Source organism: Hyperolius riggenbachi, chromosome 12 (genome assembly GCF_040937935.1).
Source record: "Hyperolius riggenbachi isolate aHypRig1 chromosome 12, aHypRig1.pri, whole genome shotgun sequence".
In the NCBI taxonomy this organism is placed as follows: Eukaryota; Metazoa; Chordata; class Amphibia; order Anura; family Hyperoliidae; genus Hyperolius; species Hyperolius riggenbachi.
The window spans coordinates 214246564-214266542 of NC_090657.1; the positions used below are offsets into that span (position 1 = coordinate 214246564).

The 19979-nt window shown below is 50.7% G+C and overlaps 1 protein-coding gene across 1 annotated transcript in view; it reads right to left on the reverse strand.

The window, feature by feature from the left end:
- Window positions 1-19474, reverse strand: part of NPLOC4 (NPL4 homolog, ubiquitin recognition factor) — a 91594-nt gene extending 72120 nt beyond the window's left edge. Inside the window, exons 1-2 of the mRNA XM_068263374.1 lie at window positions 19352-19474; window positions 8936-9016 (exon numbers count right to left, since the gene is read on the reverse strand). Coding sequence (XP_068119475.1) covers window positions 8936-9016; window positions 19352-19366 — 96 coding nt within the window. The 5' untranslated portion in view covers window positions 19367-19474. The remainder of the gene's footprint in view (window positions 1-8935; window positions 9017-19351) is intronic.
- Window positions 19475-19979: the final 505 nt, after the last annotated feature.

Consider the following 19979-nt stretch of genomic DNA (forward strand, 5'->3'; position numbering starts at 1 on the left):
ATTGTATGGCTCAATTGCATACAAAAAGCCGCAGGACGACGATTGCGCTTTGACGAAAAATTGCATTGCAATCGGATCGCACTAATGGAAATTGCTGCTGCAGTTTCCATTAGTTTAATGTACCTTGCGATTTGGGATCAGAATCGAATCACAAATTGCAGGGTAGTGGAAAAAGGCCCTTATGCTGTACATACTGGTGGTAGCAGAGATCAGCACACACTGCAGCTAGTTTACTATCAGTACAGGCACAGAGTAACCGCTTATACTGTACATACTGGTGGTAGCAGAGATCAGCACACACTGCAGCTAGTTTACTATCCGTACAGGCACAGAGTAACAGCTTATACTGTACATACTGGTGGTAGCCGAGATCAGCACACACTGCAGCTAGTTTACTATCAGTACAGGCACAGAGTAACAGCTTATACTGTGCATACTGGTGGTAGCAGAGATCAGCACACACTGCAGCTAGTTTACTATCAGTACAGGCACAGAGTAACTGCTTATACTGTACATACTGGAGGTAGCAGAGATCAGCACACACTGCAGCTAGTTTACTATCAGTACAGGCACAGAGTAACAGCTTATACTGTACATGCTGGAGGCAGCAGCGATCAGCACACACTGCAGCTAGTATACTATCAGTACAGGCACAGAGTAACTGCTTATACTGTACATACTGGAGGTAGCAGAGATCAGCACACACTGCAGCTAGTTTACTATCAGTACAGGCACAGAGTAATGCTGGGAATACACGGGTCGATCCGGCCAGAAACGACTCCCGCCGCGTCCCCCCTCCTCCGCGCGGATCGATTACCGCTCGTCCCCGCCGACGCTCCTTATCAGCTGCTCGATTCCCTGCCATTGTCTGCCGGCGGGGGTCGAGCAGCGTGATCAGACCAGCTGAATATTATCAGCTGGCCGGATCAGCTGGTCGATACACGGTACAGAAACGTACCGCGTATCCCCAGCATAACAGCTTATACTGCACATACTGGAGGCAGCAGTGATCAGCACACACTGCAGCTAGTATACTATCAGTACAGGCACAGAGTAATACTGTACTGTACATATTGGGGGTAGCAGAGATCAGCACACACTGCAGCTAATACTGCACATACTGGAGGAGGCAGCATACCTGTCAGCTAGTTTACTATCACTGTATGCAAAAGCTTATGCTGTATAAACCTGAGGTAGCAGAATTCAGCATACACTGCAGGCAATTTACTATCAGTACAGGCACAGAGTAACAGCTTATACTGAGCATAATGGGGGTAGCAGAGATCAGCACACACTGCAGCTATTTTTCTATCAATACAGGCAGAGTTTAACGGCTTATAATGTACATACTGGAGGTGGCAGAGATCAGCACAAATTGCAGGTAATTTACTATCAGTACAGGTACAGAGTAACAGCTTATACTGTACATACTGGAGGCAGCAGAGATCAGCACACACTGCAGCTAGTTTACTATCAGTACAGGCACAGAGTAACAGCTTATATTGTACATACTGGAGGCAGCAGAGATCAGCACACACTGCAACTAGTTTACTATCAGTACAGGCACAGAGTAACAGCTTATACTGTACATATTGGAGGCAGCAGAGATCAGCACACACTGCAGCTATTTTACTATTAGTACAGGCACAGAGTAACTGCTTATACTGTACATACTGGAGGTAGCAGAGATCAGCGCACACTGCAGCTAGTTTACGATCAGTACAGGCACAGAGTGACAGCTTATACTGTACATACTGGAGGCAGCAGAGATCAGCACACATTGCAGCTAGTTTACTATCAGTACAGGCACAGAGTGACAGCTTATACTGAGCATACTGGGGGTAGCAGAGATCAGCACACACTGCAGCTATTTTTCTATCAATACAGGCAGAGTTTAACGGCTTATAATGTACATACTGGAGGTGGCAGAGATCAGCACAAATTGCAGGTAATTTCCTATCAGTACAGGTACAGAGTCACAGCTTATACTGTACATACTGGAGGCAGCAGAGATCAGCACACACTGCAGCTAGTTTACTATCAGTACAGGCACAGAGTAACAGCTTATATTGTACATACTGGAGGCAGCAGAGATCAGCACACACTGCAGCTAGTTTACTATCAGTACAGGCACAGAGTAAAAGCTTATACTGTACATACTGGAGGTAGCAGAGATCAGCACACACTGCAGCTAGTTTACTATCAGTACAGGCACAGAGTAACAGCTTATACTGTATATACTGGAGGCAGCAGAGATCAGCACACACTGCAGCTAGTTTACTATCAGTACAGGCACAGAGTAACAGCTTATACTGTACAAACTGGAGGCAGCAGTGATCAGCACACACTGCAGCTAGTTTACTATCAGTACAGGCACAGAGTAACAATACTGTGCATACTGGAGGTAGCAGAGATCAGCACACACTGCAGCTAGTTTACTATCAGTACATGCACAGAGTAACAGCTTATACTGTACATACTGGAGGCAGCAGAGATCAGCACACACTGCAGCTAGTTTACTATCAGTACAGGGACAGAGTAACAGCTTATACTGTGCATACTGGGGGTAGCAGAGATCAGCACACACTGCAGCTAGTTTACTATCAGTACAGACACAGAGTAACAGCTTATACTGTACATACTGGAGGTAGCAGAGATCAGCACACACAGCAGCTAGTTTACTATCAGTACAGGGACAGAGTAACAGCTTATACTGTATATACTGGAGGCAGCAGAGATCAGCACACACTGCAGCTAGTTTACTATCAGTACAGGCACAGAGTAACAGCTTATACTGTACAAACTGGAGGCAGCAGTGATCAGCACACACTGCAGCTAGTTTACTATCAGTACAGGCACAGAGTAACAGCTTATACTGTGCATACTGGAGGTAGCAGAGATCAGCACACACTGCAGCTAGTTTACTATCAGTACATGCACAGAGTAACAGCTTATACTGTACATACTGGAGACAGCAGAGATCAGCACACACTGCAGCTAGTTTACTATCAGTACAGGGACAGAGTAACAGCTTATACTGTGCATACTGGGGGTAGCAGAGATCAGCACACACTGCAGCTAGTTTACTATCAGTACAGACACAGAGTAACAGCTTATACTGTGCATACTGGAGGTAGCAGAGATCAGCACACACTGCAGCTAGTTTACTATCAGTACATGCACAGAGTAACTGCTTATACTGTACATACTGGAGGCAGCAGAGATCAGCACACACTGCAGCTAGTTTACTATCAGTACAGGGACAGAGTAACAGCTTATACTGTGCATACTGGGGGTAGCAGAGATCAGCACACACTGCAGCTAGTTTACTATCAGTACAGACACAGAGTAACAGCTTATACTGTGCATACTGGAGGTAGCAGAGATCAGCACACACTGCAGCTAGTTTACTATCAGTACATGCACAGAGTAACAGCTTATACTGTACATACTGGAGGCAGCAGAGATCAGCACACACTGCAGCTAGTTTACTATCAGTACAGGGACAGAGTAACAGCTTATACTGTACATACTGGAGGTAGCAGAGATCAGCACACACTGCAGCTAGTTTCCTATCAGTACAGGCACAGAGTAAATCCCCCTGCTCACAGATAAGTATCCCCCTGGCTACCCCTTCCCCTAGAGATCGGTCACTCACTAGACAGCTTGCATTGAACAAATAAGTGCGCACAGGAACCTTCACCTGACATATGGCGATTCCCCAATACAGCCAGTTTTGTGTTCTGTTCAGTAAATTTCACAAGCTCATCAAATATGGAGAATAACTACGCAGCCAGCGACTACATCTTTCAGCCATCCTCACTGGGGTGCGATATGACCCAGGTAGCAGCGGAGGACTGTGAAGGTGTCCCGCCTGCTGTGCGACTGAAGCTCTGTATACCTGGGAAGCTGTAATAGATCAGGCTGGATAAACTGGTGGAGTCTGGCCGGATTAAGCACTCCGGACGGCCAGGCTCCCCGATTACTCTGTAAGCTGTCTGAAGTTTTGGTGAGAACTTCCAACATCCAGGAGTATTTAAAGGCTTATCTGGTCATTCAGAGCTTTTCTGCTGCGTGTCAGGGATGTACGGCTGACAGCTCTGTCTTATGGAGGGAGGGGGGGGGGGGGGGTGTCCTCCCAGGGGCCTCTGCCTGCTGCAAATAACCCGCTCTGCTCCTGGCACCAGGGAGGCTCAGTGAGATGCTAGCAATTCAGAGTTGATGCAAACATTATGCTATTTGTTTTGCACATTTACACAGCTCTTGCTGCATTTATGTGCATTAACACATAAACATGGAGTTACCAGCAATCCCACTGACTGCCCCTCCCCGGGACGCCGATCCTCTCCATATCAGTGGCCACTACAGTAGAATCCCTTTATAGTAAACTCCAAGGGACCGGGCAAAGTGCTTTACTGTATCGGACGTTTACTATATCAGAAATACTCATACTCAGAAGCACAAAGTATGCCATAGAACTAGATCTTATTTCAGTCAATAATTGGGGGTCTTTTTTTTCAATGCTTCAGCAAGCAAACGCAGGCAGTGTCTAAGCTAGATCAATATGCAGGGATTTGCATGCAATAATCATGCAACAGCTGGCACGGGAAGCATAGGTCTCACCAGTTAATGCAGGTACAGTACTGATTGGCCTCAATTCACAAAAGCGTGCCAACTTAGTTAGCAAGCCTAAAAGCTGTGGACGTCCTAACTACAGTGCTAAGTAGCTAGCACGCCCACAGCTTTTACTCATTGCGCACAAAGTTTAGCGCCTATTACGTTGCACCCGTTTCGGGCTCACCCGGTGCGACGTTATAGTTTTAGGCGCTAAACTTTGCGCACGCTAACTTAGCGCACAAAGCTTAGTGCGACCTAAAGCCCTTTACGTGTGCTAAGGGCCTTTTCAAACTTAGCATGCTTTTGTGGATCGAGCCCATAGTGTGCTGCACTGTCCACATTTCTATGCAGCCTGGATGACACTGTAGCATTGCAGCCATGCACACATCACATATGGCAGGAAAGTCCCTCAGTAATCAGGCAGCAGCTCACACAGGCATGCAGGTTTCATTGGCTGGTACTTTTTGAGGTAATCCACACAGGCCAAAAGTTGTGTGTAGCTAGCAAGATTGCTACAAGTGGCAGTCAGCCTGCCCACCAACCACGGCTCATGGTCCTCTGACTGACATATGACACATGCGCCCGCCCACTTTCCACTATAGCCGGTGTTGTGTCTGATTGCGCTGCCTGTTGATTTGCGCAGCCGCGCATGCGCAGTAGGAGACTGTGCGGCCCACAGTTCCTATTTAATTATGCTGCTGGTGGTAAAATACTAAATATCTCCATTTCCTCACATCCTACAATCTCCAAATTTTCAGGGTAGGGAGGGGACCACCCGAACGACCTCTATGCCAAATTGCAGCGCCCGAGCCCCACTGGTTCCCGAGATAGATTTCTCTAATCTATCTCCTGAACCAGCAGGGCTCGGGGGCTGCAATTTGGCATAGAGGTCGTTCGGGGGGTCCCCTCCCTACCCTGAATATTTCAGGAGTGTAGGATGTGTGGAAGCGGAGATATTTATTATTTTACCATCAGCAGCATCATTAACTTCACACTGAGCATATGTGCTACTCAGTGTGGAAGGGAGCTTCCGGGCAGCGCAATCAGACATTACACCGGATACAGAATACTGCAGGGGCCAGAAAACATGCTTACTATAACAAAAGTTCTATTCTATCAGAGTTAACTATACCAGATGTTACTCCCATATATTTATAATGGGGTTTGGCCGGGACCTGGGCGCTTAGTTTATTATACCCAAATGTTTACTATATCAGAGTTTATTATAATGAGATTATACTGTATAGAGAATACTTTGGCCTTTTGCTTTCCCCGTAGTCTGACTATAATAGCAGCACAATAAAAAGCCACGTTTTGTTGTAAAGGAGGCTCTGAAATGTGTTCAGTATCCGAAGGCTAGCCTGTCTGCAGAGAGGCTGCCGGAGGCGCTGGAGTGAGGGTGAGTATAACTGACACACTGTGCTTGTAGTCTCTATATAATAGCAAATATATCAGCGCCAAGAAACAATAGAACCGCCGCCGAGAATAACAATGGCCAAAAGTTCAGAAGTCAGTCATACATCAAAGGTCAGCGCAGGTTTAAAAAATCATTTTATGTAGGGAATGATAAAGTCTTCACCACAATACATCAAATGCTCAGAGGTAGGTATCCGCCAAACATCAACACAAGAAAAGACTTACCAGCTCCCAACAACCCACATTATAAGGTAGTAAAATGGCTCAGGTCACAGATAACGTCCAGGGAACATCAGACGTCGTGAAGATCCAGTGGACATCCGTATGGAGGTAAAGTTTCAGGAATTTATGTAGGAAAACAAAAACGGCAATATCTAAGCGTAACCCGTTTATTTAGATAAAATTTCTTTAAAAAGGCAGTAGATATAAAAACAATAACTTACATACGGGGCCCATAAACTGGGAACCCCAGAAGATTAGCACGCATGTAATGGTCAATCGTAGATCAATAGACAATGATGCAGCCTGTTACCTTCCCGAACAGTTTCGCAGTCTTGCGTCATCTCCCCTGACCCGACCGGTTTCGCAGTCTTACATCATCTCCCCTGATGTCGCAAGACTGCGAAACCGGTCGGGAAGGTAACAGGCGGCACCATTGTCTATTGATCTACGATTGACCATTACATGCGTGCTTATCTTCCGAGGTTCCCAGTTTATGGGTCCCGTATGTGAGTTATTGTTTTATATCTACTGCCTTTTAAAGAAATTTTATCTAAATAAACGGGTTACGCTTAGATATTGTCGTTTTTGTTTCTGATGTTTCCTGGACGTTATCTGTGACCTGAGCCATTTTGCAACCTTACAATGACTTTTTAAACCTGCACTGACTTTTGATGCATGTAGTCTCTATGGCTCACTTTTGAAGAAGGAGGACATTGCCTCAGAGGGAGAGCTCTGGTTTGTTGCTTATTGCTGTTGGGAAAACACTGATTTAAAAAAAAAAAAAAAAAAAAAAAAAACTGCTGCGCTGCCCCCTGGCGGTATTTTTCATACCGCCAAGGGGGTTAAAGGCAACCTGAAGTGAAAGGGATAAGGAGGCTGCCATATTCATTTCCTGTTACCAGTTGCCTGGCAATCCTGCTGATCTCTTTGGCTGCAGTAGTATCTAAATCACACACCTGAAACACCTTTTAAACAATATCAGTTGCCTGTCAGCCCTGCTGGTCTATTTGGCTGCAGTAGTGTCTGAATAACAACAGAAACAAGCACATGGCTAACCTTGTCAGATCTGACAGTTAAAGCGGACCCAAACCAAACATTTTTTTAATTAACCTCCCCGGTGTTCTATTGAGATCGCCAGGGAGGCTGCGGGAGGGTTTTTTTTAATAAAAACAAACTATTTCATGCAGCCAACTGAAAGTTGGCTGCATGAAAGCCCACTAGAGGGCGCTCCGGAGGCGTTCTTCCGATCGCCTCCGGCGCCCAGAATAAACAAGGTAGGCCGCAATGAGCAGCCTTCCTTGTTTGGCTTTCCTCGTCGCCATGGCGACGAGCGGAGTGACGTCATGGACGTCAGCCGACGTCCTGACGTCAGCCGCCTCCGATCCAGCCCTTAGCGCTGGCCGGAACTGATTGGTCCGGCTGCGCAGGGCTCGGGCGGCTGGGGGGACCCTCTTTCGCCGCTGCTCGCGGCGGATCGCCGCAGAGCGGCGGCGATCAGGCACCACACGCGGCTGGCAAAGTGCCGGCTGCGTGTGCTGCTTTTTATTTGAAGAATATCGGCCCAGCAGGGCCTGAGCAGCAGCCTCCGGCGGTGATGGACGAGCTGAGCTCGTCCATACCGTTCAGGAGGTTAAAAATATTTAGTTGCACCGCTCTGGCACATACAAAGATAAATAAACACTCCTTCAAACCTATGATTATTTCAGTGCATGCTTTTCACCCTTCTCTTTTCATAGCTAGGGTTATACAGGTGGCAGCCATTAGCAATTCCTCCATTGCCGGACACCATCTACTCCACCAGTTTGCCGGAAAAATCCCGGCAATATGAAAGGAAGGGAGGGGTTTCTCCAATAAATGTGCAATATTTTATATTTGTCATCATGCAGCTGAAAAAAGGCTGCTATTTATTATTATAATTTAGAAAATAGATTTTATTTCTGAAATCTTGTATTTTTCATTTGGGTCCACTTTAAGTCAGAAACACCTGATCTGCTGCATGCTTGTTCAGGGTCTGTGGCTGAAAGCATTAGAGGCAGAGGATCAGCAGGATAGCCAGGCAACTGGTATTGCTGAAAAGTAAATAAACATGGCAGCCTCCTTACCCCTCTCGCTACAGTTGTCCTTTAAAAAAAAAAAAAACCCTCTGGGGGATACTTACCTCGGGACGGGGAAGCCTCGGCATCCCAATGAGACTTTCCCGTCCTCAAAAGCCTGGGGGATCCTGCGCTGGTTCCCCCGAAACCTCCTCGACAAACCGGCTTGACAAGCGGGAATATTTACCTCACGCGATCCTGCGCAGGCGCACTCTTCGTTCAGGTAAGGCAGAAATAGCCAAACCCGATCTTATCTGCTCTACTGCGCCGGCGCAAAGGACCTGCGTCTGCGCAGTAAAGTGGATCGATCGGGTTCGGCTATTTCTGCCTTACCTGAACAAGGAGCCGCTAGTGCACCTGCGCAGGATCGTGTGAGGTAAATATTTACCTCACCGCAGTTCGGGGGGGGGGGGGGGGGTGGAGGTCCCTGCACTCAAACGGAGGGACGCCCAGGTAATTATCCCCCAGAGGGGTTTTTTAAATTACAGATTCTTTTTAAATATAAATAAATATGTCAGCCTCCATATCCCTCTTACTTCAGGTGTTACGATTTAAAGCTTCAGTAACGGTAATAAAAGAGGAGGCACCTTTTTCAGAAATGTCGCTGCCGTTTCTCGTTTGGTCGCATTGATGCGCTTTACTCCTTCAGGGGACTGGATGCGAATAACCTGCGGGGAAAACAGAGAAAATCATCTATAGACACATTTACTCAGGCATGGTGAACAAACAGAAACATTAATCCCGACATAGTGAGCATTAATTCAGCTTCGGACAACTTTTTTCGCCTCAAGAACCTGTCATGCGTTTATTGCTGTCTGCGGCAGTCACTTCCTGTCCCTGGACAGCGACACGGCAGGAAGTTATTACTATTTATATAGCAATGACATCTTCCGTAGCGCTGTACAGAGTATATATTATTTTGTCTTGTCACTTAATTTACCTGTCCCTTGCAGAACTCACAATCAAATCCCTACCATAGTCATATGTCTATGTATGTATCGTGTAGGGTATGTATCGCAGTCTATAGCCAATTTAGGGGAAAGCCAATAAACTTATCTGTATGTTTTGTGGGATGTGGAAGGAAATCTGAGGGCCTGGAGGAAACCTATGCAGATACAGGGATTTGAACCAGGGATACAGAGCTGCAATGTAAGAGTGCTAACCACTACGTCACCGTGCTACCCTAGTTAAAGCAACCGCAGCACCTGGATCTGAAAAATTCTAACATGAACCTTCCCATAAGGGTGGTTCATAATACAGGGTGCATTTGGGGGGCTAAAGGTTGGAGGAGCGCCATTATTTAACTTTTGTTCCTCTAGTCCACCGTCTGTATGGAGATCACCATGTTCACCAGGGAGCAACCGCAGTATGAAGCTCCCTCGGTGGTGATACGAGTTTCCAGTCGCCGTAATGCATGCTGGGAGATGAAGTCCATCGATGTGAGTACATCTCTGTGCTGGGATTGCTGTGGCCAGGAGAGTGCAAGACCGGCGGAAACTGCAAATTGTGAGTGCTCCTTGAAACACACACACACACACACACACACACACACACACACACACACACACACACACACACACACACACACACACACACACACACACACACACACACGTTAATGGTTAATTTTATACTACTTCAGTCCAGGCGCAAAGCACAGGGGATTTCTGGCACAGGGGATTTCTGGCAAGGGGAGGTGTGGCCACTTACCACCCCTCCCCTCCGGATGTTGGGAAGGGCGTGGCCAAGCTGTCACTCAATTCCACTCCTGTAGGGATTAATGAAGGTGGGATGAAGCATCTATGGGGAAGGGAGGGGAAGAGGCATGGTCTGCAGAAGGGAGGCTGCCACTCCATTCCAAAGAGCAGAAGTCACGTGACTGACACTGGTAGCATGTAAGTTAAAGGGAACCTGAAGTGAGGAAAATTATTTAAAATAAACACATGATGTAGCTGCAAATGAATATTACATACTAACCTCACCGCCAGTTCCTCTCAGAGGCTCACCATTTTCTTCTTACAGTGATCCCTTCCAGTTCTGACAATATTTTGTCAGAACTGAAATCTACCAGTTGCTGTCAGTTATATATCTGCAGCTGTTAGTTACAACTGAATGTGCAAGGTAATGTCCATGTTTCCCTATGGCTCAAGTGGGTGATATTACAGCTTAACAGTGTGCTGACCAGGAAGCTGTTATGAGGTAATGGCCATTTTTAAAATGGAGGACGGAGAATTCCATTGATCACAGTGTACAAATGGGATGCAGGAGAGGAGAAGGAGATTGAGGAGTAGACTACACAGGAGGTAAGTATGACCTGTGTATGGTTATTTTGACTTTATTTTCAGGTCAGGTTCTCTTTAAAGGATACCACAACTGACATGTGGCATAATGAGATAGACATGGGTATGTACAGTGCCTAGTACACAAATAACTATGCTGTGTTCCTTTTTTTCTTTCTCTGCCTGAAAGAGGTAAATATCAGGTATGTAAGTGGCTGACTCAGTCCTGACTCAGACAGGAAGTGACTACAGTGTGACCCTCACTGATAAGAATTTCCCCCTTTTTTATCTCTTTCTTGCTCTCAGAAGCCATTTTCTTCTAGGAAAGTGTTTTATAGTTGGAATTTCTTATCAGTGAAGGTCACACTGTAGTCACTTCCTGTCTGAGTCAGGACTGAGTCAGCCACTTACATACCTGATATTTACCTCTTTCAGGCAGAGAAAGAAAAAAAGGAACAGAGCATAGTTATTTGTGTGCTAGGCACTGTACATACCCATGTCTATCTCATTATGCCACATTTCAGTTGTGGTATCCTTTAAGGCATTTGGTATCTTTTTAAGAGTCTTCAAGTAGGTAGGCTTTAAAGGCACCCTGAGCAGATATGTAAAAAGGAAATCTGGAATTACCTGGAGCTTCCTACAGTCCTCCGTAGCCCGCAAAGTCCCTCGTTGTCCTCTGGGTCCCCTCCCTGGTCCCGCTGGCGGCTCCGGTAGGTGAGACACTTCGAAGCAAAGTCGCGCATGTGCCGTCCAGTCACCTGGCGCATCACCTACGCACGACGCTGTGAGGGGTTTGTGCATACGCGGTACTCAAAAGACTGCAGGACCCATGCAGCGACGGGCGTGATGACACACCGGGTGCCTGCACAGCACATGCACCACTTCAGCCAAAGTCGCAAGCGGGACCACTGAGGGGACCCAGAGGACACCAAGAGACCTCGCAGGCTCCAGGTAATTCCAGCCCCAGGTAAGTCAAGACTTCCTTTTTACTCCTCTGCTCAGGGTCTCGTAAGGAGACTGTGAGGTCGGAAATGAGTTACACTATTATTTTTTGTCGCTGTTGCTTAAAGAGAACCAGAGACGAAGCACCCTCATGTATTTTACCATATATATCAATGGGAACATAACAGTAAACACCTACTCTGCTATTTGTTTCATTTTTCACTGTTCAGTCTTGTTATCAGCTCTGATAAAATCCCGGACTGAGCATGCAGTCTAGCTTTGCCCCATAATGATTGTAGCTGAGTCAGTCTTCTGTGATGTCTTTTCAAGCCCAAGTCTTCCCCCTTGTGGCTCTGCTTTGCTGCTATGTATCCTCGTAGCAGGAAAGCAGAGCCAGGAGGGGGCAGGCTTGGGCTTGAAAAGACATCACAGAAGACTGACTCAGCTATAATCATTCCTGAGCAAAGCTAGACTGAATGCTCAGTCAGGGATTCTTATCCGAGCTGATAAGAAGACTGAGCAGTGAAGAATGAAACAGAGAGCAGAGCAGGTGTTTACTGTCATGTTCCCGTTGATATATATGGTAAAATACATGAGGGTGCTTCGTCTCTGGTTCTCTGTAAGTTTACCAACATTATTGAGTTATTTATTATTATTGATGGATATAGCTCTAGCATCTGCACTGGATTTATGGCGATTGAATGTGTCACACATATCCCTGCGATTTTCTGGCTTTTTATGTGTGTTTTTCTGCTTTTCCGATGCTGCAATTTTTCAGTTCAGATTATTTTTTGTGTGCGTTTTGTATGCGCTTTTTGTTCATACCAATGGAGTTAAATTACATGAAATTTGAAGTAATTAACTTCAAATTTGCATGAAAATGTTTACATACCATGCATTTCCGTTTTCCCAGCAAAGCAGCGGTGAAATCCAATCACATCATTAGCTGATCAAAGCGACGCCCCTTGTCTTGTCACACGATAACCCGTGACATGTGATCCTTTCTCTGGGTTACAGTCTAGATCCTAGCGTCTCAACATCTGGTGTGTGTACCACAGGGAGTACTTTATTAGGACTCTGAGTACTTGAGCTTGCCATAGTCAATTCATTATTGTAAGTTTTGTTAAGAATATGGAGGCTGTTTTTTTTTTTTTTTTTTTTAAACAATACCAGTTGCCTGGTATTTGACTGCAGTAGTTTGAATGCTACCAGAAACAAGCATGCAGCTAATCTTGTCAGATCTGACAATAATGTTGCTTAAAAGGAAATAAATTTGGCAGCCTCCATAGCCCTCTCGTTACAGATGTCTTTTAAATGGACCTGAAGTGAAAGGGCTATAATACCAGTTGCCTGGCTGTCCTGCTGATCCCTGCCTCTTATATATTTAGCCATAGACCCTGAACAAGCATGCAGCAGAACAGGCGTTTCTGACATTATTGTCTGATCTGACAAGACTAGCCCCATACTTGTTTCTAGTGTTATTTAAATACTAAAGCAGCCAAATGGATCAGCAAGTCAACCAGGCAACTGGTATTGTTTAAAAGGAAATAAATATGGCATCTTCCATATTCTTCTCACTTCAGTTGCCCTTTAAAGAGAACCCGAGGTGGGAATTACTTTTACTATTGGGGCACAGAGGCTGGTTGTGCGCACTAAGACCAGCCTCTGTTGCCCCATCGTGTGCCTCCATGTCCCCCCTGCTCGCCGCTATACCCCCCGCATTGCTGGCGACACGCAGCGTGTCGCCAGCTCAATGTTTACCTTGCGCTGTCAGTCAGCGCTGCTCCCCTGCCTCCTCCGCATCGGCGCACCCGCCCGTGTCCCTTCCCTCCCGCTGATAGGAGGGAAGTGACGCGGCGGGTGGCGCCGATGCGGAGGAGGCGGGGGAGCGGCGCTGACTGACAGCGCAAGGTAAACATTGAGCTGGCGACACAGCCAGCAATGCGGGGGGTATAGCGGCGAGCAGGGGGGACATGGAGGCACACGATGGGGCAACAGAGGCTGGTCTTAGTGCGCACAACCAGCCTCTGTGCCCCAATAGTAAAAGTAATTCCCACCTCGGGTTCTCTTTAAAGTGGACCTGAACTCTAGCACAGGACAGAATAAAAACATAGAGAAATGCACCCTGTATGTATATAGAAAGTTTAGCCTGTGTTATTCCCCCTCATCTGTGACTAATCACAAGTGTAATTTGATCTCTCAGCTGTGTCAGCTGACTGCCACGGCAGAGAGGCTAATTAGAATGTAAAGGATGTTAACAATACGTCTGCTTCCATGAAAGCAGGAAGTAGACACACTGCAGATTTATTGCAGGATTTGTATCAGCTGTAACAAAGAAACGTTTTTCTTTAAATGTTATTATGCTGTTGCTTATCTTTTAGAGCAGAGAGGAAGTTTTGAGTTCAGGCCCGCTAAGCAAAAAGTGTGACTCAGCAAAAGGAAGTGAGCCAGGAGTGATCATGTGATCAGCGGCACGACTGCTCAACCGAGGACTGAAATAGTTGTATTTCGTGGCCCCTTTCCCGGAGCTGTATCATGTAGAGGAAGAGCACATTCACACATGGCACAATGAGAAAGTTATATAGCCAGACACAGGAGACACTGGCAGGGGGACGGGATACAGGGTTACACAGAGACACTGGCAGGGGGGACAGGATACAGGGTTACACAGAGACACTGGCAGGAAGACAAGATACAGGGCGACACAGACACCGGCAGGGGGGACAGGATACAGGGTTACACAGAGACACTGGCAGGAAGACAAGATACAGGGCGACACAGACACCGGCAGGGGGGACAGGATACAGGGTTACACAGAGACACCGGCAGGGGGGACAGGATACAGGGTTACACAGAGACACCGGCAGGGGGGACAGGATACAGGGTTACACAGAGACACCGGCAGGGGGGACAGGATACAGGGTTACACAGAGACACCGGCAGGGGGGACAGGATACAGGGTTACACAGAGACACCGGCAGGGGGGACAGGATACAGGACGACGCAGACACCGGCAGGGGGGGCAGGATACAGGGCGACGCAGACACCGGCAGGGGGGGCAGGATACAGGGCGACGCAGACACCGGCAGGGGGGGCAGGATACAGGGCGACGCAGACACCGGCAGGGGGGACAGGATACAGGGCGACGCAGACACCGGCAGGGGGGGCAGGATACAGGGCGACGCAGACACCGGCAGGGGGGGCAGGATACAGGGCGACGCAGACACCGGCAGGGGGGACAGGATACAGGGCGACGCAGACACCGGCAGGGGGGACAGGATACAGGGCGACACAGACACCGGCAGGGGGGACAGGATACAGGGCGACACAGACACCGGCAGGGGGGACAGGATACAGGGCGACACAGACACCGGCAGGGGGGACAGGATACAGGGCGACACAGACACCGGCAGGGGGGACAGGATACAGGGCGACACAGACACCGGCAGGGGGGACAGGATACAGGGCGACACAGACACCGGCAGGGGGGACAGGATACAGGGCGACACAGACACCGGCAGGGGGGACAGGATACAGGGCGACACAGACACCGGCAGGGGGGACAGGATACAGGGCGACACAGACACCGGCAGGGGGGACAGGATACAGGGCGACGCAGACACCGGCAGGGGGGACAGGATACAGGGCGACGCAGACACCGGCAGGGGGGACAGGATACAGGGCGACGCAGACACCGGCAGGGGGGACAGGATACAGGGCGACGCAGACACCGGCAGGGGGGACAGGATACAGGGCGACGCAGACACCGGCAGGGGGGACAGGATACAGGGTTACACAGAGACACCGGCAGGGGGGACAGGATACAGGGCGACGCAGACACCGGCAGGGGGGACAGGATACAGGGCGACGCAGACACCGGCAGGGGGGACAGGATACAGGGCGACGCAGACACCGGCAGGGGGGACAGGATACAGGGCGACGCAGACACCGGCAGGGGGGACAGGATACAGGGCGACGCAGACACCGGCAGGGGGGACAGGATACAGGGCGACGCAGACACCGGCAGGGGGGACAGGATACAGGGTTACACAGAGACACCGGCAGGGGGGACAGGATACAGGGTTACACAGAGACACCGGCAGGGGGGACAGGATACAGGGTTACACAGAGACACCGGCAGGGGGGACAGGATACAGGGTTACACAGAGACACCGGCAGGGGGGACAGGATACAGGACGACGCAGACACCGGCAGGGGGGGCAGGATACAGGGCGACGCAGACACCGGCAGGGGGGGCAGGATACAGGGCGACGCAGACACCGGCAGGGGGGACAGGATACAGGGCGACACAGACACCGGCAGGGGGGACAGGATACAGGGCGACACAGACACCGGCAGGGGGGACAGGATACAGGGCGACACAGACACCGGCAGGGGGGACAGGATACAGGGCGACACAGACACCGGCAGGGGGGACAGGATACAGGGCGACGCAGACACCGGCAGGGGGGACAGGATACAGGGCGACGCAGACACCGGCAGGGGGGACAGGATACAGGGCGACGCAGACACCGGCAGGGGGGACAGGATACAGGGCGACGCAGACACCGGCAGGGGGGACAGGATACAGGGCGACGCAGACACCGGCAGGGGGGACAGGATACAGGGCGACGCAGACACCGGCAGGGGGGACAGGATACAGGGCGACGCAGACACCGGCAGGGGGGACAGGATACAGGGCGACGCAGACACCGGCAGGGGGGACAGGATACAGGGCGACGCAGACACCGGCAGGGGGGACAGGATACAGGGCGACGCAGACACCGGCAGGGGGGACAGGATACAGGGCGACGCAGACACCGGCAGGGGGGACAGGATACAGGGCGACGCAGACACCGGCAGGGGGGACAGGATACAGGGTGACGCAGACACCGGCAGGGGGGACAGGATACAGGGCGACGCAGACACCGGCAGGGGGGACAGGATACAGGGCGACGCAGACACCGGCAGGGGGGACAGGATACAGGGCGACGCAGACACCGGCAGGGGGGACAGGATACAGGGCGACGCAGACACCGGCAGGGGGGACAGGATACAGGGCGACACAGACACCGGCAGGGGGGACAGGATACAGGGCGACACAGACACCGGCAGGGGGGACAGGATACAGGGCGACACAGACACCGGCGACAGGATACAGGGCGACACAGACACCGGCGACAGGATACAGGGCGACACAGACACCGGCGACAGGATACAGGGCGACACAGACACCGGCGACAGGATACAGGGCGACACAGACACCGGCGACAGGATACAGGGCGACACAGACACCGGCGACAGGATACAGGGCGACACAGACACCGGCGACAGGATACAGGGCGACACAGACACCGGCGACAGGATACAGGGCGACACAGACACCGGCGACAGGATACAGGGCGACACAGACACCGGCGACAGGATACAGGGCGACACAGACACCGGCGACGGGGACAGGATACAGGGCGACACAGACACCGGCAGGGGGGACAGGATACAGGGCGACACAGACACCGGCAGGGCGACAAGATACAGGGCGACACAGAGACACCGGCAGGGGGACAAGATACAGGGCGACACAGAGACACCGGCAGGGGGACAAGATAAAGGGCGACACAGAGACACCGGCAGGGGGACAAGATAAAGGGTTACACAGAGACACTAGCAGGGGGACAAGATACAGGGTACACAGAGACACTAGCAGGGGGACAAGATACAGGGTACACAGAGACACTAGCAGGAGGACAAGATACAGGGTACACAGAGACACTAGCAGGGGGACAAGATATAGAGTGACACAGAGATACTGACAGGGGGCACAGGATACAGGGTGACACAGAGATACTGACAGGGGGGACCGGATACAGGGCGACACAGAGACACTAGCAGGGGGACAAGATACAGGGTGACAAGATACATGGCGACACAGACACCGGCAGGGGGACAGGATACAGGGCAACACAGAGACACTGTCAGGGGGACAAGATACAGGGCGCCACAGAGACACCGTTAGGGGGACAAGATACAGGGCGACACAGAGACACCGTTAGGGGGACAAGATACAGGGTGACACCGAGAAACTAGCAGGTAGCAGGGGGACAGGATACAGGGTGACACAGACACTGACAGGGGGGACAGGATACAGGGTGACACAGAGACACTGACAGGGGGGACAGGATACAGGGTGACACAGAGACACTGACAGGGGGGACAGGATACAGGGTGACACAGAGACACTGACAGGGGGAACAGGATACAGAGTGACACAGAGACACTGACAGGGGGGACAGGATACAGGGTGACACAAACATTGACAGGGGGGACAGGATACAGGGTGACACAAACATTGACAGGGGGGACAGGATACAGGATGACACAGAGAAGCTCAAAGGGGGACGGGGTACAGGGTGACAGGGTACAGGGTGACACAGAGAAACTGACAGGGGGACAGGATACAGGGTGAAACGGAGTCACTGACAAGGGGGACAGGATACAGGGTGAAACAGAGAAACTGCCAGGGGGGACAGGACACAGGGTGACACAAAGACACTGACAGGATACAAGGTGACACAAAGACACAGGATACAGGGTACAGGGTGACACAGAGACACTGACAGGGGGGACAGGATACAGGGTGACACAGAGACACTAACAGGGGGGACAGGATACAAGGTGACACAAAGACACAGGGTACAGGGTGACACAGACACTGACAGGGGGGACAGGATACAGGGTGACACAGAGACACTAACAGGGGGGACAGGATACAGGGTGACACAGAGAAACTGACAGGGGGGACAGGACACAGGGTGACACAGAGAAACTGACAGGGGGGACAGGACACAGGGTGACAGAGACACTGACAGGGGGACAGGACACAGGGTGACAGAGACACTGACAGGGGGACAGGACACAGGGTGACACAGAGAAACTGACAGGGGGGACAGGACACAGGGTGACATAGAGACACTGACAGGGGGGACAGGATACAGAGTGACACAGAGACACTGACAGGGGGGACAGGATACAGGGTGACACAGAGACACTGACAGGGGGGACAGGATACAGGGTGACACAGAGACATTGCCAGGGGGGACAGGATACAGGGTGACACAGAGACATTGCCAGGGGGGACAGGATACAGGGTGACACAGAGACATTGCCAGGGGGGACAGGATACAGGGTGACACAGAGACATTGACAGTGGGGACAGGATACAGGGTGACACAGAGAAACTGACAGGGGGACAGGATACAGGATGACACAGAGAAACTGACAGGGGGACAGGATACAGGATGACACAGAGAAACTGACAGGGGGACAGGATACAGGATGACACAGAGAAACTGACAGGGGGACAGGATACAGGATGACACAGAGAAACTGACAGGGGGACAGGATACGGGTTGACACAGAGATACTGACAGGGGGACAGAATACAAGGTACTCAGTGGAACACAATAAAGGAGGTATTATAGGAGGTACACAGGACAGTATGACACAGGAAGACATTGGAGGGGTAGACAGAATACTTGGCAATGTGTAGTTTGGTTGAAGGAGGGCATGATATAGGGGGCACAGTGGCAGGGGCATTAATGAGGAGTGCACAGAAGAAGTGACACAGCAGTAACACACTAGGGGCAATCATAGAGAGGGACTGTCACAGGGGGCATAATAGAGGTGGACACCGGAAAAGATGACACAGGGAAACACACAGGGGACATGATAGAGAAGAACACGCAGTCTGCGGATCAGTGACCCCATCCCCCGCACACTCACTATGTTCTCCGCCATCTTCCCGGCCTCTCCCCGGGCTTTCCCGGCCTCTGACGTCTCCACCGGCCGGTCCAACAGCTCTGTGCAAACTGATGTCCCTCCGCCTGCAGGAATAACCGTCACCAACGTTCCTCAGCACAAGCGTTCCGCCTCCAGCTGCAGAGCCAGCGCGCCCCCTGCCGGCCATACTGCACCTTACACTGCCTTATTCCATATACAGAGCGCTCCCTGCCGGCCCTACTGCGCCTTACACTGCCTCATTCTGTATACAGCGCGCCCCCTGCCGATGTAATGTCTGATTACGCTGTCTCAAAGCTGCCTCCATGGAGGCAGGAGGACAGGACGTTATGCTACGTCCAGGGCCGGCCCTAGACTTTTTGCTGCCTGAGGCAAAATTTAAAAAATCGCCGCCCCCCAATGTGGGTGGGGGGGGGGGGGGCACCGAGCTGGAGGGGTAGCGGGCAGGAAGTGACGTCGTTGCATGGGCGGCATTGCAGGAAGTGACGTCAGTGGAGCACTCGCTGGAACACGGAAAAGGTGAGTGATCCCCGCCCATTGCCTCTTATCTATACGCTGGAACTTAACTATTTTCAGCTGGAAGGGAGCGCAGATCGGGGGACCCAGGCGAGGG